The sequence below is a fragment of the Dromiciops gliroides genome, chromosome 3 (assembly GCF_019393635.1).
Source record: "Dromiciops gliroides isolate mDroGli1 chromosome 3, mDroGli1.pri, whole genome shotgun sequence".
Lineage (NCBI taxonomy): Eukaryota > Metazoa > Chordata > Mammalia > Microbiotheria > Microbiotheriidae > Dromiciops > Dromiciops gliroides.
Genome location: NC_057863.1, coordinates 639,254,507 through 639,278,697, shown reverse-complemented (window position 1 = coordinate 639,278,697; position 24,191 = coordinate 639,254,507). Strand labels below are relative to the sequence as shown.

Genomic DNA, 24,191 nt, shown 5'->3' with positions numbered 1-24,191 from the left:
CTATTTCTGAAGTGAGTTCCTTATCAACAGTGTATTTTTGGATTCAGCTTTCTAATCCATTTTGCTATCCTCTTCCATTTTATGGGTGAGTTCATCCTATTCAAATTCACAGTTATGATTATTGTTTATTTTTCTCTATCCTATTCCCTTAGACTTTTTCTTCTATTTTTTTCCCTTACCCCTGAGTTTATTTTGCTAAAAACTAATCCCTCCCTTAATCTGCCCTTCTTCTTATTCTCCCTTTCTATTTTCCCCTTTCCCTACTGTTTACCTGTTGAGTGAATTGTATTTCTATGCCCAGGTGTGTGTCTATTCTTCTTTTCTTTGACCAGTTCAGATGAGAGTATGGTTCAGGTGTCACCCATTCTCCCTGCCTCTTCTTCCTTGTTTGTTATAAGCTTATATTTCTGTGTCCCAATTAAGTGAGATGATTTTCCCCATCCTTTCTCTCCCTTCTTCCTCCCCACTTCCTCTATGCACTTACCCAATAGGATAGAACCATTCCCAGGTCCTTTCTAATCAGAAACCTTCTATGATTCCCAATAGAGTTCTGAAGGGGAGATATATATATATATATATATATATATATATATATATATATATATGTTAAGGGACACAATTTAGAATTTAAACAATTTATCCTTCTTCAGTCCCAAATGATCAGTCACTCATGTTTACCTTTTTTTAATGCTTCTCTTGCTTCCTGTGTTTGTATTTCAGATTCTGTTTGGCTCTGATAGTTTCATCAGGGACAGTTGGGAGTCCTCAGGTACATTAATGGTCTGTACTCCCCCCATCCCCCACATAGGTTTATAGTCAGTTTTTCTTGGTAAGTCATTCTTGTTTGAAAGCTTAGATCTTTTCCTTCTGGGATATCACATTCCAAGCTCTCCACTTCTTTATGGCATTGACTGCTAAATCTTGTGTGATCCTTACTGACTCCTTGGTACCTGAATTTTCTTTCTGGCTGCTAGTGGTACTCTTTTCTTTGGCCTGAAAGCTCTGAATCTTGGCTCTAATGTTCCTGGGAGTTTTCATTTAGGGGCTTATTGTAGAAGGTGATTGGTGGATTCTTTCTATTTCCACTTTGTCCTTTGGTCTTAGGAGATCTGGGCAGTTTTCTTTTAAGATTTCTTGAAATATGATGTCAGGGCTCTTTTTTTGGTCATGGTGTTTAAGGTGTCCATCGATTCTTAAATTATCTCTCCCCAGTCTGTTTTCCAAGCCTGTTGTTTTTGCTCTGAGATACCTTACATTTTCTTCTCCTCCTCCTCCTCCTCTTCCTTCTCTTTTGCCTTAGGTTTTGTTTTGTTTTGTTTTTTGAAGCAATTGGTAACTTGCCCAGAGTCACACAGCTAGTAAGTATCTGAGGCCAAATTTGAACTTGGGTTCTCTTGACTCCAGGGCTGGTCTTCCATCCACTGTGACACCTAGCTACCTCTCTTTTGACTTAGTTTTAATAATTCTTATTGTCTCATTGAGCTTCTGTTTGATCAATTCTAATTTTCAGGGAGTTATTTTCTTCAGTAAGTTTTTGTAGCTCTTGTTAAAAGCTGTCAATTCTCTTTTCAAATCTTTCTTCCATAATGCTCGTTTCTTTTTGTTTTGTTCCTCTAGCCCTCTCATTTTTTTTTTCAAATCTTTTTTTTTTTTAATTTTTCTAACTTTTGCTCCATCTTTCCAGGAATTCTCATTAGACTTGTGCCCAAAGTATGTTTTCTTTGAGGCTTTGCTTGTAGATGTTTTAGAGTCCTTCTCTTCTTTTTTTTTTGGTAAGGCAATTGGGGTTAAGTGACTTACCCAGGGTCACACAGCTAGTAAGTGTTAACTGTCTGAGGCCGGATTTGAACTCAGGTCCTCCTGACTCCAGGGCTGGTGTTCTATCCACTGCGCCACCTAGCTGCCCTGAGTCCCTCTCTTCTTTTGGGTGTGTGGCTTGAGCTTCCTCATTATCTCATAGGTCTTTGTGGTGGTTTTCTTTTTTGTTTGCTCATTTTTCTGGTCTTCCCCTTGCCTTTGGACTTTATGTAGGGGCTGGGCTCTGCACACATCTCAAGTAGGTAAAAGAGGTCATCTTTTGTCTCACTTCTTACCTAGCCTTAATCACTGAATGGGTATTGCCTCTGGCGTACTGAGACCAGTGAAAGACCTTAGCTGAAAAAGGCCAAGGTCTCCCACCGCATCCGGGGCAATCTCCAGTCATCCTGACCTATATCTTACCACTGGACCCAGATGGCTCCAGAGGAGAAAATGAGGCTGGTGACTCTGCACAGCCCTGCCTCACTTAAATCCAATTCACTGCAAGTGAAGACATCCCTTCCCTGATGTTATGGTCCTCTTCGGGGAGGAAGGACAAACAAGAGCAACAGCCTCGCTTCATAGGTGAGAAAGCTGAAAGTGGGGGAGTGACCTCCCCAAGTCCCCTCAGAGAGTGAGGGGCAGAGCCAGGATTTGAACCTGGGTCCCTTGACTCTTCCACTCTTATTAGTCCAAGTGTATTCAGAGAAGGGAGTTTGTGGAAGGGGAGACCCTCTGCCACGTTCTCCCTGGGGCTCCCCCAGGGGATGTCTGGGTGCACTGTGACCCCCATCCTGTCTGGCTTGGCCTCTCCACTATCACAGAGAGCCCAGGTTTCCCGGCCTCGCCTTGGCGTCCATCCTGGCCTCTCCCAGAGTCAGCCAGGCTCCTTTGACAATCCAGACAGACTCCTCGGAGTCACGTTTTCAAATGCACAAAATAAAGCCGGTAGAAGTACTGAATTCTACTGAAATGTACTCATCAAAACATGGCCAAAGCCCTGCAGTTCATGACCCCCAGGTTAAGCCTCCCCTGTTGGCTGTCCCTCCCTGGATTTTTGAGATTCTTGTGGCCGACCAGATGAAGTGGATGGGTGTGCCTGGTTTTGTTAAGGAAACCTCAGGTCGCCTTGGCAGCGGGACAGTGGGCGGGAGCACCCCCAGCTGTCACATGGTCTGAGGATTCCCTCTCTGCTGCCTGCCTCCCCCTGTCCTCCAGGGGCCCGAGGCAGCCTTCAAGGATCTTCTGGCAGGGACTCGGAGCTCCAGCCAGGGTGGCAGTGGTCTTATCCCCCTGCCCCCCTACCCTTAGACCTTGGGATCCTACATCTAGGGCTGGAAGGGACTGTTGATGTTACTTGGTCCAACACCCACATTTGAGAGAAGAGAAAACTAAGGCCCAGAGAGGGAAGGGACTCGGCCCAAGTCATACAGGAAGTAAGTAGCAGAAACAGGATTTGAACTAGAGTCCAGAGACTACGGGTTGAGTTCCCTTCTAGCTGAAAAAGTGCCCCCTGTTCTCCGAGGAGCTGAGACCCCGAGGGTCAGGCCAAGCTCTGGAGGGGAGAGAGTCCTGGGGGCCCCCCTGCCTGCCTTGCAAAGCCCTTCCCTGAGTCATGATGGACAGAACCCGAGGTTACGGCCACTTCAGAGTGAGGATGGAAACTTTTTTTTTTTTTTTTTTGCCGGGCAATGGGGGTTAAGTGACTTGCCCAGGGTCGCTAGTAAGTATCAAGTGTCTGAAGCTGGATTTGAACTCAGGTCCTCCTGAATCCAGGGCTGGTGCTTTATCCACTGCACCACCTAGCTGCCCCAAGGATGGAAACATTTACTCCTTGTTGGGTAGGCATGCCAGTGAGAGCCAGGAGGAGAATGACCTTTATGAGGCAAGGTCACCTTGTCCCCTGAGCCAGCCCCAACTGTGGAGGAATACAGCAGGGCAGGCCTGTGCACTCTGACCCTGAGGCCAGAGAGCATCCCAGACCCTCAGGGACTTCTCTGATTTCAGACTGGCCCCTTCTTCTTTTCTGAGCCCCAAGGGAAGAATCCTGTGATTCTCCCAAAGGCCCCAGGAAGGACAGGCTTGCTCCCCAAGGCTGGTCAGGCGAGCCCCTGGGCTTGACCCCTGTGGGGGCAATCTCCAGGAGTCAGCATGGCCGTTGCTCCCCCAGACATTCCTGCCTTTGGCCGAGCCATTTCTGGATCCTGGCTGTGTCCTTCCCAGGCCAGAGCAGGTCTGTCTGGCCTCCATCCCCCGGCAGCTCAGGAGAGAGGGGTCTCCTCAGCCTGGCGATCTGCAGGACATTTATCATAGCCCCAGAGGGTCCCGGGCAAACACCCCTCTGGACATGCCTGCAGCTCCAGTCACTGTCCATCAGGCCGCAGGGATCTGTACTGAGCTGAATTGAGGGTTGGGGTTAGGCCAGAGACAGAACGGGGCCCTGGACTGGCCCCTGGTTACCCCAGGGCACTGCCTGTGTAGGAGGTGGATGGAGAGACACAGGCAGGGCTCAGCCCCTGCCAGGAGCCACAAGAGAGGACCTGCCGCGCCCTCCCGGCAGGACGGATCCAGGGCCTCCTCGGCAGTGGGTCTGGAGGCCGGGCCAAAGGGCCTTTGCCTTCCTGAGGGCCCCAGGCCTGGGCTGTCCCTGCCGCCCAGCCGGGAGACACCGAGGCCCCAGGAGGCGGCGGGACACATCACAATAGTGGCAGTGCCCCTGTAAAGTGCTTTCAGGCTTGTGAAGCCTCAGAAGGTGCCCATGAGGCAAGCGCCGGCTTCGTTTTAGTCCCATCTTCCAGATGAGGACGGCAAGGCACACGAGAGGTCAAAGGACCTGCCCAGATTCGCACAGCTAGTAAGTGACTACGGTAGGATTCAAACCCAGGTCCTCCTGACTCCTGGTGTGGTTCTGCTGCCTCTGCAATTTCCCCACCGAGGGTCTCGGCGGGGTTAGCGGCCAAGCAGAAAGTGCGTCCTCCCATGAGATTTCCATGAAGATGATCTACAGCCCTATTTTATAGACAAGAAAGCTGAGTCCCACAGAGAAGTGCCTGCTTGCCCAAGGTCGCATAGTCAATCAGTGGCAAAGCTGGGATTCTCACCCAGGTTCTGGGAACCAGCCACCTTCCCCCTGTTCCATGCAGTGGGTCAGAGCAGCAGGATGATCTGAGGCTGAGGGCACAGAGCCCCCTGGCATTATTGCCGGACCCCGGGCGGAGGGGTGGCGGGCTCAGCCCTCCAAGGCCTCCCCCCGGTCTCTGCCAATCTCAAAGAGACATCGTTTTCTTTGCAGATCCTGAGGGAGTTAAAGGTCCTGGTGTGGATTTTCCTGGTGCAGAACGTCCCTGAAGTGGCTTACCTCTTCTATCTCCTCTACACGGTGAGGGGGCTGCAGGCTGGGGAGAAGAGCCCTCTCCAAACAACAGTCACCCACGGGTGGTTGGCAGGGAATGCTCCGTGGGGCTCTCTTGTCACAGCCCCGCAGCCATGCCGGCCACGGCCCCAATGGTCAGCGAGCCTTTGCCCAAGGCCCGTGAGCCATAAATGACTGACTAGCTTTCCCCTGGGCCTGGTGCACGTCAAGCTGACCCTGGTTCTCACCGGCTTAGCACAGCCATGTCAGGGGAGCTACAAGCAGGCAGGCAAGGGGGACCATCCCAGCCTGGGTCAGGGTTCAGTTGTGGGCTGAACTGTGGCCTTGCCCTGCTCCTCTGTGCCCACCAACCAAAGTAGAGAAGAGTGGTTGTTTTGGATGGAGCTGGCCTTGGCCAAAAGACATATTCTCTCTGTTGTGGGTGGTGGTGATAGGGAAACTGAGGCAGAGGGTCTCACTGACCCCGTGCAGGCAGTCCCACAGGAGGGCTAGAGTTAAGGACATGGACCCTGGGCTTCATGAGGGGAGAGGGGAGGGGCCCCAGCATGGGGCCTCAGGGAGCAGAGCTGGAGAGGCCCCCACACTCCAGCACAAGTGGGGCTACCCCTGTAGGTAGGGATGGCTCAGAGAGCCCCCACGGCCACGGTCTCGGCGAGGCCTGGAGCCAGACTCCCAGAGATTCCATGCACATGTGCCCTGGCTCTCTTGAGTGTGCTGTCTCTACCTCTGGCTGCCAGCTGTGTTGTGGACAGACAAGAGGGACGCTGATCCACACGGATGGATCCTGCCATTCTGGGGAGGGTCCAGATTGCTTCAGCCGACCTTCAGCTGACCCAAAGCAGCGGTTTCAGTTTCTCCTTGCCTTGCTTCATGGTCCCTTCATCTTTTAGAGTTTCGAGGACTGTGGTCCCCGTTAAACAATAGTGAACAAGTCAGACTTGGCACAGAGCTGGTCATGGAGCAGGATGCTGGTGGGCATCCTTGATCCTGCCTCTCCTGCAAAGGCTGTTGGCGTTAGAGACGGGTGTTCTGTGTTAAGGAAAAGCCCTTTTATTCCTGCATTTTCTGCTGGTTTTGTTGTTTTTGGTTTTTGACACTAATAGGCCCTGGATTTTTTCAAAAGCCTTTTCAGCATCTATTGATTTGGCTTTGATTGGTTTTGTTATTAATGTGGTTTATGATGTTCATGGTTTTCTTTGTAATGAACCAGGCAGCAGGGGCAAGGCTGGGGCAGATGTTATAAAGGGGCCTGGGGCTCCAGGTCTGCAGGGCCCCCTCTCTAGCTTCTACCACCCCACTTTTCAATTCCTGCCTTGCAGGGGCCACCCAGAACAGAAAGGAGGAGCTGGGGCAGCAGTCTGTCCTGCCCTGCGTTTGTCCTTTGCCAAGCATCTAGCCCAGCTTGGGTAGTGATGGCGGCCAGGGGTGGGTTGAGAAGAGGGGTGTTCCTGGTCCCCGGGAGGGTAGTGGCTCCTCTGCTGCTCAGGGAGGCTGGCTTCCTCTTCAGAGAGTATGCAAATCTTATTCAGGATGTATTGATTTATTAGGGAGAGGGAGAGGGAGAGAGTCCCAAGGAGCAAACAGGCCAACCTAAACTCCCACCCACCTACTTCCCTGGGGGGCAAAATCCAGCTGGGCCGGCATGACCCAAAAGGCTGCTCACAGCCACTGGGCAGGCTGACTGAGGTTGGCTAAGCTCCAGGCCAACCTTCCCTGCCCTCAGAGGCTCCCAATAACCTTTGGCCTCATGCAAATCTTGGTGCAGGAAGTATTTCTTTCTTAGATTGGGAGCGGCAGCAGCTGGAGCTGTGGAGGGCAGCGTGATGAGCAGAGCTCTCCTTTCTTTCTGGTGGCCAATCCCCACCGGCTCTAGCAGGGCTGCTGGTGAAAACTAGAAAGGAACAATTCATGAATTCACTTCAGCTGCACATTAAGAGCCTGCTCTGCTCAAGGCCCTGGGGTGAAATGACATGGGCACGGCCACAGGCAGGGCAGAGGGGCATGGGAGGAAGGAAGGATCCAGGCCTCCAGGAACATTGTGAAGAGGGCGAGAAGATTCTATCAGGGAGTGGGAGTGGGCACGGGGTCGCCACAAGCCAGTGTCGGGCTAGGCCTTGGGATGGACAGCAGAACGATAGAAAGGACCCCAATCCAGCCAGGGGGACCGCCCCAGGGCCAGGGCGCAGTGAGCCCCCAGTGCAGTACAACTGCCAAGGGCAGTGCTGCAGAAAGGGGGCTTCAGATTGGCCCCTGCGAGCCTCAGCTATTAAGGATAATAGCACCGATGATATTAACTGTTAGTGCTCGGCACTCGGTCCCCTAGCCTGACCCCAGTATTTCTTGAAGCCCACCTAGAATTTCCTTGGAAGAGACCAGGCCAGCCTAAAGGCAACTGGTGTTGGCCAAAGGGGAGCCCCTCCCCCTGCCTGCCTGCTCCCCATTCAGCCCCTGGGCTAACCCTCAGGGGTGAGGCCTGCGTGGGGTGTGTCAGTTCCCTAGAAGGCTGGACCCAAGCTGGGGAGCTCTCAGGGCACAGCTGTGACAGGGTGGGGTGGGGGTGGGGGTCTCCACCTACCTCGGTGCTGAGCCACATGTTATTGTCCCTTCAGATAAGCCGAGCGTGGGGCCAAGACAGCTCCTACACGGGAGAAGCTGCTGCCATCGTGGGCTCCTGCATCTCAGTGGTCATCAAGTCTGTCTTGCTTTGGGCCCTGTTCCACGTGTACCGAAGCTTTGGCCAGGGTCTGAGAGAGAGAAGTGAGTGAGCCTTGTTGCCGGCACCCCCGCTCTCCCATTTTACAGATGAGGAAACAGGCCTGGGGGGGAAGGGGCCTTGTCCAGACTCCCATAGGTGTGAGTGGCCAAGCTGGACTCAAGCCCAGCAGAAGGCCACAGAGGGTCATCCCAGGGGCGTGGGCCCCAGGCCTGGGCAGCTGGGCCCCCTCTTCGCTGTGCTGGGCCGCTGGAGATGGAGGCCCACTTGGCTCTTCCAGCTCTCTCATTGGCCATTGCCTGGACCCTGAGGGGACCCAGGTCTCTTCCACGGCAGCCCAGAAAACCCCCTTCTCCCTCGTCCTGCCTTCTCCTCCGGCCGCCTCTGCCCCCAGCCCACCCGGAGCCAAGACTGAGGAGCAGAGCCTGGCGGGGAGGGGGGGGTGAGGTGTGCCTAGTCAAGGGCAGGCAGCAGTGACCTTCACTGACTGCAGACCCTCCCTGCCCCCTCCTCTGTCTGGCGGCTCCTCCAGATCTGTCTCTTCCCACCCAAGGCCATTCTCTTCTCTCCACGACCTGCCCTGCGGCCTCACAAGCAGATTCTCAGGGACCCTCGCAACATTCCCCCCCCTCCCCCCCCCCCCCGACTTCATGAATCTTGGGAATCTGAGGCCCACAGAAGGATCCCAAGTGTACAGATCTAAAGCTGGAAAGCCCCTGAGGGATCATTGAATCCAAGCCCCCCCCCCCCGAGGGGAAGAGACTTGCCCAGGGTCACCTCTTTTAAGTGGTATAGCCCAGACTCGAACCCAGGGCCTCATACTTTCCAGGGTACTCTTACATTGGCTTCTCTGACACCCAGCCCAGGACTTTGCCCCCTGTACCACACTGCCTCTGTGAATAGGCACCATTGTGTATGTTTTGGTGAGGGTCCTTTCCCCCCAGCCCCACCACTGCATTTACATTCTGGTCCAAGATAATGACCTGACCCATTGTTTCAGGTCTCCGCTTTGGAGCTATCTGCAGCACCCCCAGAGTTGCTAAAGCCCTCCTTCATGTGCTCCAGCTGTTCTCTGGGGCTGGGGTCCCCCTTCCGGCCTGCCCCTGACCTCTTCCCTCAAAGTACAGCCTCCAGTGAATGGGTCCCCTTGCGCCTTGGGGGCCTAGGCCTGGGATCCCAGGGGCTGGGAGTCAGACCTGCAGCTCAGGAGGCCCGGGCACCGGGTTCTGCACTCAGTTCTCTCTGCCTCCGTCGTCTGAGCCAGAGACCCTGCCTGGGGTGGGGGTGGGGGACCTCTGCCTGCATGTTTGCTGGGCCCAGGGCAGGGCAGGCTGTTACCCACTGACCTCCACTGACACTTGTGCTCTCTCTCACCAGTGTTTTCTTCCTATGGAAGGATTGAGTCCTGAGCAGCCCCGCCAGGCACCCCACCGGCTTCCCCAAGGCCTCCTGGGCTGGGATCAGGACAGGGCAGCCGCCCCCTCCCCCACTCCCTGCTTCTGTTGCTCACTCTCAGCAGCCCCCATTTGATGATCACTCACCAGTGTGGACTCCAGCCCCCATCCTCCCTGCATGCGGCAGTGACGTCCATCCACAGCGTCCTGTGCCAAAGCCCCATCCAGAAATGCCTGGGCCGGGATTGGAGGAGCCTGGGCCCAGGCTTTGCCCCAGCGCCGGCAGGCTGAGCCTGTGACCCTCCCTCCTCCGTCAGGGCCAGGGAACATCTGCAGCAAATACCCATGCTCCGTGAGTCCTGCCCCGCAGGAGCACCCAGGGAGGGCAATGCCAGGCCTCAGCTCGGCTCTTCCCAGCCTGAGTGCCCTGGCCCAACCCGAGGGCCCAGGGCTTTGAGAGAGTTGCCGCCAAGGAGGGCAGAATGGCTGGGGGTGCCCAGGGGCCACCTGAAGAGACAGTCACTGTTTTCCCTGCCCCCTTTCATACTTGTTGCCTCGATTTCAAAAAATCTTTCATACTAAAGAAACAGTTTTATTATTTTAACAAATGGAGCTTTGGTTACTGGCTTTGTATTTTTCAATAAAGTATACAGAATGCACTGGAGTGGTGTTGGGGGAACCTCCAGTCCACATGGGGTCAGAGCCAGAAACCCAGTGTGGTCACTGGATCAGCCACCCCCTGAAAGGGGCCAGCGTCCTTCACCTGGGCCCTTCCCTGGCCTCGGAGGAACATTTTGTTTCTACTTTCTTATCCTCCTCCCCAAGGGCTTAATGGAGATTTCCTTGTTTCCCCAGCACTAGATTCTGGTTATTTATGTTAGCTCCGCTTATCTGTCCAGTAATGGTGTCTAGCTGGGCTGACTAGGGAGAAAGCCTTCCTGCCCTCCAGCCAGAGTTCAGCTGAGCCCTTGCTCAGCTTCCCTGGCCTGGGTCACTCTGTCCATGGCCTCGGGGAACCTTCTGGGCACATCTAGATCATTTAAAGTTTTCTGAATAGGAAGTGCCTGAGAGCCAAGGCAAATCTGATGGAGGTGAGGCTGGATGATTGAGGTCAGCCCCAAGAGTGCTCAGAGAAAGCTCGAGAAGCAAAGGAAAGCTGGCTTGCAGAGCTGGACCTCAAAATTGGGCTCCCCTTTGGGCTTTCCCGTCACCTGGTGCTGCGGGGGGACGATCCCATTGTCACCGGCAGGAGCCTTTCCAAAGGGGGGCCTCTCTATCCCTAGGGCTTAGCTCAGAGCCCACTGCACAGTGGGGCTAAATAAATGTTTATTGACTTGCCAGGAGCCAAAGTGGCTTCATCCTGTCCATGTAATCCAGCGAGGCTCCTCCTTTAGCACTTGTTGGAGGGAGAACACAGCTACAAAAGGCAGGACGATTCCACATGGACTTGACTTGCCATCTTGCTTCTCCTGTGCTATCTGTCTTCACAAAAGTGATTTATAAACCTTGAGAGACCTGTGTTGTTTTTTTCCCTCCAAAGTGAGTCAAGACTAATGGAAGAGGATAGAGCACTGGCCCTGGAGTCAGGAGGACCTGAGTTCAAATGTGGCCTCAGACACTTAACACTTAACTAGCTGTGTGACCCTGGGCAAGTCACTTAACCCCAATTGCCTCACCAAAAAAAAAAAAAAAAAGACTAGAAGAAACCCAAACCCCCTCAGATGAGTGGGAATCAGAGCTAAGAATCCTGTGGAGGAGCTGGGGCTCACGGCAATGTTAACTTGCCCTCTGTGGGACGACCAGGGCTGGAGCCTGCAGGGGCTCTAACACCTCATTTCCTCCCTGGGTCAATGGCATCCTTGCTCAGACCATTACCAACTCTGAAGGGCTCCTCTTTGTGGGTCCCACTCCCAGAGTACAAGGGCGGGGGGCGGGAGGGGGTCTCATGCTTCCCCTAGTGCTCTAACTTTTAAGACACCCCAAGGGCATTCTCACCGCTGGGTCTCATTTTTCTACACCCTTCCTTCCAGGCAGGTGTGATCACAAAACCACTTCAGAGACTGGGTTTTCTACTCTCATCCCTAATGCCTGGCCCTGTCAGGCCCATGCAGTTGGTGCCCAAGGCCACTGCACCGTGGAGACCCCCAGCAAGTTACCACTTAGGAACAACAACTGGACAATGCATTTTTTTTTCTTTAGAAAAAAGTTTATTGAAAGGATGTGAAAATAGTAATATATGCTTTCAACAATAATAAATTTCCAAAGTATGAAACATTAGGAATCTTCTTAAGAGGTTCGAAGCACACTAAAGTCATACCGTGTCCTGCTGCTTTTGGTCAGCACTTGAAAAGCTGCTGGGGCTATCTTGTGGGAAGGACAGACGGGTCAATCAGGGATCTGGAGGACCTCCTGTGAGCCGTCCCAGACCAGAACAAGCCTCCTGGGAGATTGGGGCAGCACAAGAGGGCAGGTTCTAAAAGCACCACTCCTAGAAGGCCACTTTCTGCACTTACAGCCAGAGGACCAGAGAATGTGGTCAGTGTGTGGCTTTCTGCCAAGCGAAGTTTGACCACTCTGTCTCAAGCTACGACTTCTGAGAAGCCTGCCTCCTTCCCAATCGCCTCACAGACAGGAGAGGCAGGGCATCTCGTGGGGAAGAGAACCACGAAGGCGGGGTTTTGAAGAACGGGCATATTTTCACGTGCACCGGGTCACACCAAGTTGTTGGGTTCAAAAGATGAAAATACATCTATACATACAGGCGTATATTACAGGCTGCATTTTGGAAGCGTGCTCTCAAGAGAGCACAAACCCCAAGGTCCGGGAAGGACCAGTCTCTGTATACATTTGTCTATGGGTTGTGCCTGACTCAAATCTCCTTTATCAGCCTTCCTCGGGCTGTACCATCCAAACAAATCAGAGTACATGGCTTTTGCTGAATTCTGTTCTCATCAACTGCATTTCGATGGAAAAGAAAAATACAAAGGAAAAAAATTGGAAAGGAAACGGTTATCTCATAAATTAATTCCTCTAAGAAACATTAAGCATCAAAAGAGAAGTTACATCGTACTTAACATGTGAAAAATGAAGAGGTAAAGCCATGTTAGCACATTCAGACCCAAGTCTGACAGGTCTTGCTTACTCCAACTATAACACGCTCCAAACAATAACTTACAAAACCTGTACAAACGGATTATTAATTTACACCCACATACATAATTTCCACGTTGATTCTACATGGTTTGCTTGAGAGCCCAGTTTTTTGCAAAGCTCTCCCATCTTGATTGACAAAGTAGACATGAGGATGAGAGGGCGGGAGGGAAAAGACCTCCATTCAGCTACCCAAGGACTGGCCCCCGCGCAGACTAAGGTGGGAGAATCTTGTTCATTCCCTACCCCGTACCCCCAGCCCCTCTGGGTAACAGAAATCATTCCAATCGAATTCATTTCATTGGCGAAGCGAAACAGTGACTTGACCCAAGAGCCCTTGCCGAGCTGCCTGCTGTTGGCCCTCTGGGGTTGTCACGCATGCCATACGCAGCTGTGAACAGTTCACTTGGGCTTTGTGTGAGTACATGTTTTCAGCACAGCCCCTCTGTTTCTGAATCTTCACAGGAGATACACAGAAAGAAGCATTTTACAAGTTGGGCAGAATCTTTACAAGTACATACAGATGTAAAGTTTCTTCAGGTGTGCAGAAGGCACCGTGGTTGCTGGGTGAGAAATGTGGGCAGTGTCTGATCCGCCTCCCAAGGCGACGCTATCCCTTCCTGCTTTCTGGGGTATGAGGGGAGCTGCCTCTGACAGAGCTCTGGGGTGAGGGGCACAGCTGCTGTGGCCTATGGGTCTGAGCCGTATATAGCTTCTGGCTGCCTTTTTACACCAGAGTGTAAGGTGGGAAGGAAAAGAAAACTCTGTCAATGCTGGTCAACTGTAAGGGGGACAGGGACCGATCACAGCCCTGGGGTGAGCACCAGCAGCCTGAGCCACCGGCCCAAAGGAACAAAGAGGGGAGTGGGAGCAAGAGCTCACCGTGTTCAAGTAACCTCAACAACAAAAACCAATCACAGTCTTTCCAAATGACTATCAAAAATGTCCTTTTAATTTTCATCTTTGCAGAAGCATTTCCCCTGATAGTCTTAGGAAAAATAAAGATAAGTTATATGTACAGAGGGGGAAAGTATTTTAGAATCATCTGCTGAAGGAAGACATTTGGCTGTGATACATTTATTCGAAACAGCAAAGGACAGTTTTTTGTTTTATAATCCAAAGGACAGATTAAGTCATACATATCCCCTCTGAATTTTAAATAGACTCATCTATGAAATTTCCATACACATGGAATTACAAATAGGAAGCTATGTAGACTATTGTAATGTTACATTTTTAATGGTGGTTTAGAAAATCACTTTGAATTTGAAACTACAAATGAGCATATGGATTGTTGATATCTTTTAGAAATGCCGGCTCATTTCTAATTTTGCTTATTTATAAAACACAAAAGGAAACTGAATTCAGAACATTAAACAAGTTAATTTTGTTGACAAAAAAAGACAAATTTTAAACTCTTCCCTTTGGCCAGTGGATAGGAAATAACATGATATCTGGTCATCAGCAGATGAGACAATTGATATGAGGTACATCACCGTATTCAAAAATATATATATTATATATATATATATTTACAGACAGAGACACACACAGATTGGTCGACTTCGAGGGGCTGGGGGGTTAAGGTCAAAGAAGAACACATTGAAAGGATTTGCACACGCTTCCCCAGGAACTGGGGACCTCGTGGGGCGCCGCTGGCTGCCTAGAACTCTTCCTCCTCCCCAGTGAAGTGGTTCTGCTTTTTCCGGACATTCCAATGCAGACATTCAGCCAGGCTCTCAAACCAGTCACTCACAGGGTCCCGGAAACAGATGGAGGGGAGAGGGTAGCAAGAGGTAGTGATGCTGATACTGACACACGCAAACACACAAGAGAGAAAACAAATGGCCATTAGTGTCAGAGCCTAAGAAAACGGAGCAGTCACTGGTGCTGCGACACGCTGACTTAGGGATGGACTCGAGCTGGCGCCTCTGCATCTGGGGAGGCCCCTACCCTCATTAGGCTGACACTTGCAGGCAGGACAGGACGCCACCTGACCAAGCCGCTACACACACTGACAGAAGTGAAGCTGGGGCTGGGGAGGGGCCGGGCCTGGCTGCCCAAGGGGACATTGCAGCCGTGCTGGAGCCTTGAGGCCCTCCCCGCCCCACCCACTCCAGGAGAGGGCCTGCCTGAGCTTCAATCTTGGCTCTGCCTCCGTGTGTTGTGGTTCCCCACTAGGAACCTTAGTCTCCTTCTCTACTCAATAAGCTGCAAAGATGGACAAGAGCCAGCCTCTATCCTCATGGAGCTCACAGGCCAGGAGTCCCTTTAGAAGAAGCTCCCTAGGCCTTCTGCTTCCTGGGCATCAACAAATAAAATAGGGCTCCCACCATCATACAAACGTGGCACACGGTTAAGGCCTGATTTATAATGGGGGAACAGAAGGCAGAGGCCCCCAACAGGACTGAGGGGCTGCTGACCTGCGGGTGGAGGAGGAGGGAGACCGGCCCAGGGGCAGCTCAGGAAGTCCTTCCGGGTGCCTTCAATTCTAAGGCTTCTGGGACCATCCAGAACCAAAGGCCATCTGGCCAGCCCTGACCCCAGCTCCAAGCAGGAGGGGTCTCCACACCTTCGTTTAGGGCCAAGGATGGGGATGGGACGAGGTGTCTGGGTGGGGATGCTCCTCCAGGCTCAGGGGGAAATACTCACCTGTCTCCATGGCAGATTTCTTGTCTCTTCCGCCCATCAAATGACACCCAGGCTGTGTTCCTAGCTTCCGGTGACAGTGTGATCTGGAAAAACCACCAAGGAGAGCCCTGGGAAGCTGGTTCTGAACATGTATTTTGGGAAGGAGGGATGGAGCGAGCAGTGCTACAGAGAGGATGTGGTGAGGGTGGGGAAGGCCCTGGGCACCCTGCTGGACACAGCTGCTGTGAGATCACCCTGCCCCTGGCCCCGTGCTGGAGGAAGGAGGCAGGAGACCATCCCAGGACTGGAAAAGAAGGGGCGAGTGTAGACGGCACACAGGTGGAAAGAGAAGCGGGGAGGAGAGGCAAAATCTGTGGGCAGAGGCAATGGGGAGGGCCACGTGAGAAGGCCCTGTCTCGGGGCAGGCCGCAGAGGCTAAGGGAACGGGGGAGGGGGCCCCTATGCCAGCCAGGCCGGCACCACTGACCTTGAGCTCCACGCCGGCAGGCACCACGATGGGCCGGAAGGACAGTGAGTGGGGGCAGATGGGCGTGATCATGATGGCAGGGACGTTTGGGTGGATCATGGAGGCTCCTGCAGCAGCGGCGTAGGCTGTGCTCCCCGTGGGCGTGGACACAATCACTCCTGAGGCAGGAAACAAAGGGTCAGCATAGAGAGCCACAGAACATACCACTCACTCTCTCCCCCAGGGAAGGAGGTGCCAGGCTGCAGCTGGACCTGTCCTCCTTTGGGGAAGGGCAGAAAGACAGGACAGTAACATGGCGGTAAAAAGGACTTGGGAAAAACTCTGTGCTGCCAGGACTCGGGGTGCGTCGGCCTCCCCGGGTTCTGTTGTTCTAGGTGCTTGTATCATGGTTCACACCCTCTAGGCCCAAGTGTGCCATCTTGATACCCCTGCCCTGCTGGAGTTCCTGAGGGGGTGGTATTCCCCAGCAGCCTGGCACAGAGCCGGGCGGATGGAGGGCCTAAGCCAGGAGTGAGGAAGACACGGGATCCCTACGAGCAGCCCTCCTCCTCACATGACCTTAGGCAGGGGCATGTGGCCCTGGGGCTAACGGGACTTACCATCCCCTTGGACTGTAGTTATCAGGTGTCCATCGAGATAAACATCAACATTAGAGAGGTATGAGGAGGGACCCCGATCGATCACCACTTCATTTAGAACCTAAAAAAGAAACTCAGCATGTGACCCCGAGAGCAGCCCCGGTGTTTCGGCATCAGACAAAGTCACCAGGAGTCGCACGTTCTAGCCCCTGGGAGGGCACATTAGCTTTGTAGGGAGAAAGTCACAGAATTCCAACAAACACAACTCTGAGGGTCCTTTTCAGCCAAAGAGTTCTATGCCAAGACGGAGGGCCTGACTCGGGCCAAGTACTCCAGGACTTTGCCAGGCCACGCTCTGGGTGGATGCCCGGCTGGCTGCCAGGCCACGGGCCTGGTGGCCTGCTTGGACTTCCAGCGGGCAGGGGCATACAGTACTGCCCACCTGCCCTCCCTCCTGCTGGTGTCCTCAGACCTCAGCCCCCAAAGCAGGCGCTCAATGGAGGGGAAGGCGGGCAGACCATGCACTGCAGAAAGACAGACGTGGGACTCGCGCCCATCACTGAAACATCGGCTGCACAAACCTGGTAGTGCATCATCTGCTTGCTGCTCTCTTTTTCCAGGCTGGGAGACAACACTCCGTTCTCGTCAATGCCGTTCTGGATCATGGCCTTCTTCTCCCGGGACTCCTTGACGACCTTTACCTTGAGCCTGCTCCGGAGAACGATAGCGGCATTTCCTGGGCCGAAGAGGAAACGAGCCATCAACAACAGGAGAGATTGGAGGTTGTCACCCATAATGAGGGCCTTGGCTTTAGGTGGGGGGTGGGGGTTGAGGTGTAGGAAATGGTTCACCTTCAGCATGAGGAGAGCAAAACCCACTGCCTTCTCCCCTACTCAGTGCAACCTGCTGGCTCCTGAGCCAGCCCAAAGGAAAACAGGAACGCCCCAGCCCAGCACCGGCTCTGCCCCAAACCACGGCCTCCCTCCACAGGCCAGGGCCAGCGCCAGGGCCTGCCCAGCTTGACTGACCCAACCTACCTTCTATCACCTGAGTAACTTGGGACTGAAAGTTCTCAAAGTTGAAAGGGGTGAGGAAGCCGAGAGATCCCAGGTGGAAGGCCATCACCGGAGGCACGCTGCCCTGTCAGTAAACAGGGACTGGTGTGAGCTCTGGACCCCCTCTAGGACATACTGAGGGCTATTTATCTGAAGGGTCTCCAGCACCCTGTGGGTGGGATCCCGGAGCCCAAGTGAAGCCATGGAGCTGCAAACAAAGCTAAGACATCAACTCATTCAAAGGCCTCCAAACAGCCAAGGAGAAATCCTGGCTCCAGGGTCACAGGAGGTGGGGGGCTCCCTCTGGCTGCTCACACTCCTGTGTCTTTGTTCCCATAGGCAGAGGCCATCCAGCAGGTGCCCCCCCAACCCCAGCCGTGTCCCCAGCAATCCTGTCTTCTTCCCCTTGGGGCCCTGCCTTCCAGGACCAACAGACACTGTTCCCTGTGCCCTGGGCACCTGGGAGCACATTTAGCTCTTACTGTCTGGGGATGCCCTCCTTTTTGCCTCCATGCTGGCAGACAGGCAGTAGGAGGGCCTGGTTCGAATCCTCTCTAGCCCTCACCAGCTGGATGCCCTCACACAAGGAAGCCCCTAAGTCTCTCTGGGCTTTGGTTTCTCCATCTAAGGGGATCAGAGCAGATGACAAAGCTCTCTACCTATGGTCCATTGTGGGGGAAGGGGCACCCTCTCTTTGTTCTTTCTCCTCCTCCCATATCCCACATCCGTCTTTTCTTTCAGCTCCAAACTTCTCCAAATTCCTCCCCATCTGATCTATCACTCTCAGTCTTCCTGATGATGTCCCACTCTTCCTTCTGTGCCTCCTTCTCTCCTTCTCCTTGTCCTCTAAATGGGGGCACACCCTGAATCTCAGGCCTCGGCCCTCTGCTGTTCTCTCCCTGAATTCACACCATCAGCAGAGGAGGAGGACTGCCCAACCTGCCGGCCTCCTCTTCCCCAATCTCAGGGGTCACCTGAACACCTCTGCCTCCAGGCAGCTCCTTCTCCTAGGCTTCCGTAGTTCTCCCAGTGCTGTTGCCATCCTCTCAAACAGTCATCTTTGCCAAAGTGATTTGAAGCCATCCCTTCATTTCTATCCCTGCCCATCACATGGTGGCATTCCTGCAGCACCCTCTGAACCAGCCTCCGGGCCTGCAGGATTTTGTCCCTCTGATCCATGTGGAAAACACTGCCAGACTGTCTATGAGCAGCAAGGCTGAGCTTGGGACTGTCCCGTTCAAAACTCTCCATGTGTCTCCCATTGCCGACAGGACACTTGACATTCCCTCATCTGACATTCCAAGCCCCCCCCCCCCCCCATCTTCTTTACCTGGTGCCCTGGAGAGGCTCTCTGCTGCAGGCAGGCAGGACATCGGCCCCCCCTGCACTAACTGCTCTGTGTGCAGCCCGCCCCTCCACTGCTACTCCAGCGGACACACACAACACTGGCATGGAATGACTCGATTAAAAACTAATATTTCTACCCATTTCTAAACTTATTTTGCCCCCAAAACCAAAATATTAAATAACTTTTCCAAGTTGCAGAGAACAAAACTATGAGATAGAAAGAAATGAAAAGAGATTACAGAGAAGTGTCTCCATGAAGCACAATGTTCCCTCTTGTGTCTCTTCAAGTTTACCTGGAAAAGTGAAGAAGCGTAAAGCAAGGTCCCATCTCCTCCCAGGCAGATGATGAAGTCTATCTGATTCGAGATGTCGTCATAATCTGGAACATACCAAGAGATATGGAACTTCAGTTCCAGGATGCACAATGACAGGAGTTGTGAGAAGCACTGAATCGACTCATGAAGTGAAGGGGAATCACCTCATCTAACCCCTCGAAGATGATAGTGAAGCCCAGAAACACTGAGGTCACTCAAGAAGTGGTTGAGCTATGACCTCAGGGCCTCTGGCCCCAAATCCAAATCTTTCCCCATCATACTCCACAGCCTGAGCTATCACTAATCACATTCTCTCTCTCTTTTTTTCAGGGCAATGAACCAGTGACTTGCCCAGGGTCACACAGCTAGTAAGTGTCAAGTGTCTGAGGCCGGATTTGAGCTGAAGCCAGGGCCAGTGCTCTATCCACTGCACTACCTAGCTGCCCCCACTAACCTGGAAGAATCAATATAACCTTCACAATTTTGCCAAAGGATTACCTTCCCTGAAGGTGCAGAATTTCTTCTTCACGGCTCCAAAATGTTCATCATTTATTATGGCAGGGTCTTCTAAAACTTTTTTTTCTACATAGACAATCATGTTGTTTTCCTAAAAGCAACACACATGAGCACACATTTCAGAAACATACAAGTGCCCCGTCCATCACACTCATGATGGGGGAGCTTGGTTTTATGAGGCTCAACTATACAAACACCAGAGCATCTCTGTACGACAGGAAAAAAATCTGATTCATCAATATCTTGTTGCCCAGAAAGAAATCCCTGCTGGTGACTCTCGAGGTCTCACTGCAGAATGGGAGAGCTGCTGGGGTTTAGGAAGCCTCATACTTTCACATTCCCACTTCACATCGACATACAGAGATGGACACGACATTTCTACTTTTAGCTTAAGGAGTAATAAATGACTTTGGAAACTCAAACCTTTACACATGCTAAAAGCCTTTATGAGAGCCACGAATACGATTTCTTCTTTGGTTCCTCCCCAACTAGAATCCTCTTCCCAAGCAGGAAGGTCTGGATTCTTATTTACTCTTTGGTCTGTGGGTTACGAAGCCCTGTCCTTCATATGGTTATAGTCCCCGATAAGCAGACATACCTCCATAAGGTACACGCAGAGAGCTTTAAAAGGCTGCAGGAGACTGGCATCTCGTATCTTTTTTATTACAAGGACACTCTTTGGAGATTTGTTCCATGTCAACCGCTGGCTTGCTGGATCCTGAATGTGCCTGAATGGGAAAAAGAAAGAAAACTGCTCATGTGAAGGAAGACAAAGCTTCGAGAAGGCCCGATTTACTAAATAAGTAGGGGAGGAAGATCCCATTTCTTGGACTCATTGCTAGAGTGACAGTTTACCCAAGACCCCATCCATCTACACCACTCAGTCTGGGCACACGGCATCTGCTTGCTTTTTAGATGTCCCCAGTTAGAGGGTTAATAGTTAAATAAAACCACGTCTTCCACCTAGAGCAGCTAGCTCTTGTCTTGCCTTGATCTCTTGTCCTTTGCTACAATTCTTTAGAACTCAGCTCAAAAATCTACCCCCCCCAACTCTCAAAGTCTTTTCTGATTTAACCAAGAAAAAAACTGGCCCCCGTCCACAGTCCGCCATGTCCATCGATGAGACTGACACTCGCTTTCCTGGACATGTTCATGGGAGCAGACGGGCAGATGTAGAGTCTGATGTCAATCGAGAGAGCTCACTGAGGATTCTCTTCAGTGTGTGGCTATTTGAATGCTCGAGTCAAGGAGCTGCACTCCTCCGTTAGGTGCTCCCCAAAGTAATCTTTGGCCCTGACATTCTAGAACCCTGAATGGCCAGTGGACCCAGTGCACACAGCAGGTGTTCTACTCTTGTCCACAAAAAGGACACTTCCCCAACTGTCCACAGGAGCCCATTCTCAAAAAGTATGTTAGTTGAATTTCACCCTGTTCTGTCTATCTCTTGGTCCTATAAGCTTGTTAGCTTTTGGAGGATGAGACCTTGGCTACCCGATCTACACAAACAGTGCAGCCCTTGGCCTTCCAATGACTATTGGCTGAGGGTGACAAAGAAGACTTCAATGATGAACTTCCACCTGCTATTTCTGCAGGTCTGCTAATGAGCAATAAAAGCTAAAATTTATTTTTCCTTCTCAGAGGGCAAGAAGTAATAGGGAAGAGGCATGAGCAACCAGCAGAGAATCAACTCAAAGCCAATTTCTGTGGAACGAGAGGGGGCCACAGTGAGCAAGTTATCCAGCGTCTAGTTTCTCTAGCTAGCTGAAGGATCAGAAGTACCTAAGAGATAAAAGGAAGGATCACCTCAATTTCAGTACTGGTGTCGGACGGCAGCAGACACCCGTGCACACCCTGCTCCTCCCCTGGAGGAAGCCCAATTCAAACTCCTCAGACTGTCTCATCAAAGACAAAACTCTTCAGTTTATCAGCCCGCCAATGGTCATTCTGTCTGTTTGGCCTGCACTGATGTTGGGCTCAGACAACATCAGGCTGGGAGTTTCCACAGATTTGCCCGACATGATAACTAAATAAATATAAATTACATATCACACCATCTAAGTACCAGGATGCAAGTGTGTGCATCTGTCAAAAGACTGAAGAGATTCTGAAAGCTCACCGTCCCTAGAGCCTCAGTGCTATTATGCTGCAAAAACCCTATCATTGCTGGGTCCCCATAGGGGTACACTGGACAATGCACTATCATTTGCTCCTATGGGAGAAGGGAAGGTCACTGAATATAAACGCTGAATCACTCCCAAGTCCAACTTCCATCTCTTGTCAGGCCACTGAAAACAGTGGGGCTTTGGGCACCCAGCCTGAAGCTTCTTAAGTGAGAAAATCTTTCAGGAAGAACTACAATTGATTCCTATTCTTCTCCTTGTTAGTTCTAGCAAAGTCTGCAAGCTTACAAAGTACACACTGATTGGCAAATGCTACCCAGTTTGATGCAACAACCCCTCCATGCGCTGAAGGTATGGAATGTGGCCCTGGCAGAGACTCCCACTTCAAGATTTTCCTTCCTCAACTCCATTCAATGGTGTTTAAAACCAACGCAAAATACAAAACCCACGGTACCAAATGTCTGATAAATCAATGTGACCTGAATCAAGACCCCACAAAGTGAGAGCTGAGACACCCTGATACTTTTCAGAAATTTTCCCGACCCAGACTATTCTTCACTGATAGAGTGGGTGCTGAGCACAGGACCAAGCGTTTTCACCCTTGCTATCGATGATTAACAAAATGCCCAGAGCAGCCATTCTTTTAGCAGTACTCACCATTTCCAGGTATTTTTGTTAAACGAGACGTCATTCATAACACTCTTTATGATCTTCATGGCTTTCTTCCAAAATCACAAATAATTCTTGAAATGTTTCTCGTTTATTTTAAATTAGGCTACTGCCATTGTCAAAAGAATTTTGTTTCTCTTGGCAGGCAAAGAAAGGTTTAAGACAAGCTAACAAAGCTAAAAACACACCCAAACTCTCCCAGCTATGCATTTAACTAATGTTCACTTAATTTCCAAACAGGACAATTTTAATTCCAAAGCACAATGCTAAGTCATCTTTTGGAGCTTTTTAAAACTACTAAGCCATAAGAGCACCCTAAAATGAAAACAATCTAAAACCAGTCAACTCATGTTATATCTCTCATAATATAACCCTTTCTTTTAACGACCCACCCCAAAGGAAGTCTTCCAGATTACGTCTAATCGGCACCATGGGAAAAATCATGGGATTGTCAGCTTTTAAATAAGCTGGAAACCAGAGATTAATCTACTCCTGTTTCTTTTTAACCTGCCAACACCCCGGAAAAAGCCAAAGCAAACCCTGTCAGTGCTAGCAAACCTTATCTTAGCCTCTGAACAACAGTCTAAACTGGCTCTTCTTAACAAGTAGGAGAGGGAAGGTGTCTGCCCGCTCTGGCTCCAGCTCCAGCTCCCAGCTCTCTTGTGTGCTCAGCCTCAGCAGCACTAAACGTCCTGCCCTGCCCACCTTCTCCACACTCAGCCAAGTATGAAAGCCAGTTGATTCTCTCATGGGTCTGGCTCAGCCCTGTGGGAGGGGCTCTTGCCACAATCAGGAGGAGTCTGCTGGAAGCACAGGCCTCCACTTAGCCAAGGGGCTCAGGACACTATAGGCAAGGCAGAGGTAATTTAAGGGAGAACACTCCTCAGGACTGATTTCCTTACAGAATTCCTCATTAAACTACTATATTTACAAATTTTAACTGCCAGGATACTTGAGAAAATTATTAAGGTGTTAAGAAGCAAATTATCAGGGGCAGCTAGGTGGCGCAGTGGATAGAGCACCAGACGTGGATTCAGGAGGACCTGAGTTCAAATCCAACCTCAGACACTTGACACTTACTAGCTGTGTGACCCTGGGCAAGTCACTTAACCCTCATTGCCCCGCCAAAAAAAAAAAAAAAAAGAAGCAATTTATCAAAATGAGAAAAGGAAAACCAGATTTCTTTCCCTGTGCTGAAAGTGAAAAGTCATCCCTACTCCAGGGGCCCCTGGGAGCACTGGGAACCCACCTGGGCAGAAATAGAAATGTCTGTTCAGGGTTCTCACACACACGCTTTCTTTTTCTTGTCTGAGGCTGGATTTGAACTCAGGTCCTCCTGACTCCATCCAGGGCCAGGGCTCTATCCACTGTGCCACCTAGCTGCCCCCCCACCCCCTCCCCCCTGCCCCTTCTTAGCAAAGTCTCCACGCCAATGACATAGGCTTGCAGTGGGGACTAGAGGAAACAAACACACAAAGACCAGAGGTGAGAGACAGCCTCCTTCCGTCCATACTAGGGGGACATTTGCATGGGAAGACCCAGCTACCCTTTCCAAGAGGTCTAGAAGGACAAATGTGCCAAAGGGCACCTTATTCTCTAGAAACCAGATGCTGCTGCTGCTGCAACAGGCCCTTATTCAGAAGCTGCAAAGAGGCCCTGGCCAGGCTGTGCACAACAAAGGGCCTTAAAAGGGTCTCTGCAGTCCACTCTTGGGTCACCTCGAGATCATCGTTTCTAAGGCTTCTACCATGTGACCAAAAGCAGGAGGGGGTAGGGCTTTTCTAGCGACTCTTCACATCCAAGTCCTTGGATGTTCAGCAACTGTGTTTATGGAGAAGCTAACTCCTGTCTTGGAGCCAGGAACAGCTGTGTGAGCTCCCAAAGCCAATCAGCAAGCTGAAATGCATCTGAAAGTCAATCCAACCAATATTTGTTGAGTGCTTGCCATGTGAAAGCCTCTGTTCCAGGGATTGCTCAACACAAATGGTTAAGAAGGTAAAAGGCCATCTTCACAGGGGTTAGTTAACAATTAATCGTGGTGATGATA

At 51.5% G+C, this 24,191-nt stretch overlaps 2 protein-coding genes and 1 long non-coding RNA gene across 11 annotated transcripts in view; 1 reads left to right on the top strand and 2 right to left on the bottom strand.

Annotated features, from left to right (window-relative positions):
- LOC122745270 overlaps window positions 1-11,537 on the top strand; it is a 40,248-nt gene extending 28,711 nt beyond the window's left edge. Inside the window, exons 7-9 of one of the 3 annotated variants that reach the window (XM_043990449.1) lie at window positions 5,090-5,176; window positions 7,780-7,927; window positions 11,308-11,537. In XM_043990449.1, coding sequence (XP_043846384.1) covers window positions 5,090-5,176; window positions 7,780-7,927; window positions 11,308-11,501 — 429 coding nt within the window. In that variant the 3' untranslated portion in view covers window positions 11,502-11,537. Of the gene's footprint in view, window positions 1-720; window positions 770-2,097; window positions 2,225-5,089; window positions 5,177-7,779; window positions 7,928-9,260; window positions 9,401-11,307 lie in introns of those variants that run through there. The other 2 variants (XM_043990450.1, XM_043990451.1) reach the window with 2 other exon arrangements.
- LOC122745271 lies at window positions 5,372-9,537 on the bottom strand. 3 transcript variants are annotated; one of them, XR_006355446.1, is made up of 3 exons: window positions 9,425-9,537; window positions 7,746-7,914; window positions 5,372-7,061 (listed from the first exon to the last, which is right to left on the bottom strand). It is a non-coding gene; the product is annotated as an uncharacterized LOC122745271 (long non-coding RNA). The 3 variants fall into 3 exon arrangements; XR_006355447.1 differs by lacking the exon at window positions 9,425-9,537 and adding an exon at window positions 9,258-9,392; XR_006355445.1 differs by lacking the exon at window positions 9,425-9,537 and adding an exon at window positions 9,230-9,359.
- The window catches only part of NADK (NAD kinase), a 60,537-nt gene continuing 47,807 nt past the window's right edge, over window positions 11,462-24,191 (bottom strand). For 4 of the 5 annotated variants that reach the window (XM_043990443.1, XM_043990445.1, XM_043990444.1 and 1 more), the window contains exons 4-12: window positions 19,954-20,083; window positions 19,338-19,446; window positions 18,819-18,904; window positions 17,161-17,263; window positions 16,705-16,859; window positions 16,145-16,244; window positions 15,546-15,703; window positions 15,080-15,162; window positions 11,462-14,238 (exon numbers count right to left, since the gene is read on the bottom strand). In XM_043990443.1, coding sequence (XP_043846378.1) covers window positions 14,091-14,238; window positions 15,080-15,162; window positions 15,546-15,703; window positions 16,145-16,244; window positions 16,705-16,859; window positions 17,161-17,263; window positions 18,819-18,904; window positions 19,338-19,446; window positions 19,954-20,083 — 1,072 coding nt within the window. In that variant the 3' untranslated portion in view covers window positions 11,462-14,090. Of the gene's footprint in view, window positions 14,239-15,079; window positions 15,163-15,545; window positions 15,704-16,144; window positions 16,245-16,704; window positions 16,860-17,160; window positions 17,264-18,818; window positions 18,905-19,337; window positions 19,447-19,953; window positions 20,084-22,132; window positions 22,877-24,191 lie in introns of those variants that run through there. The other variant, XM_043990448.1, reaches the window with a different exon arrangement.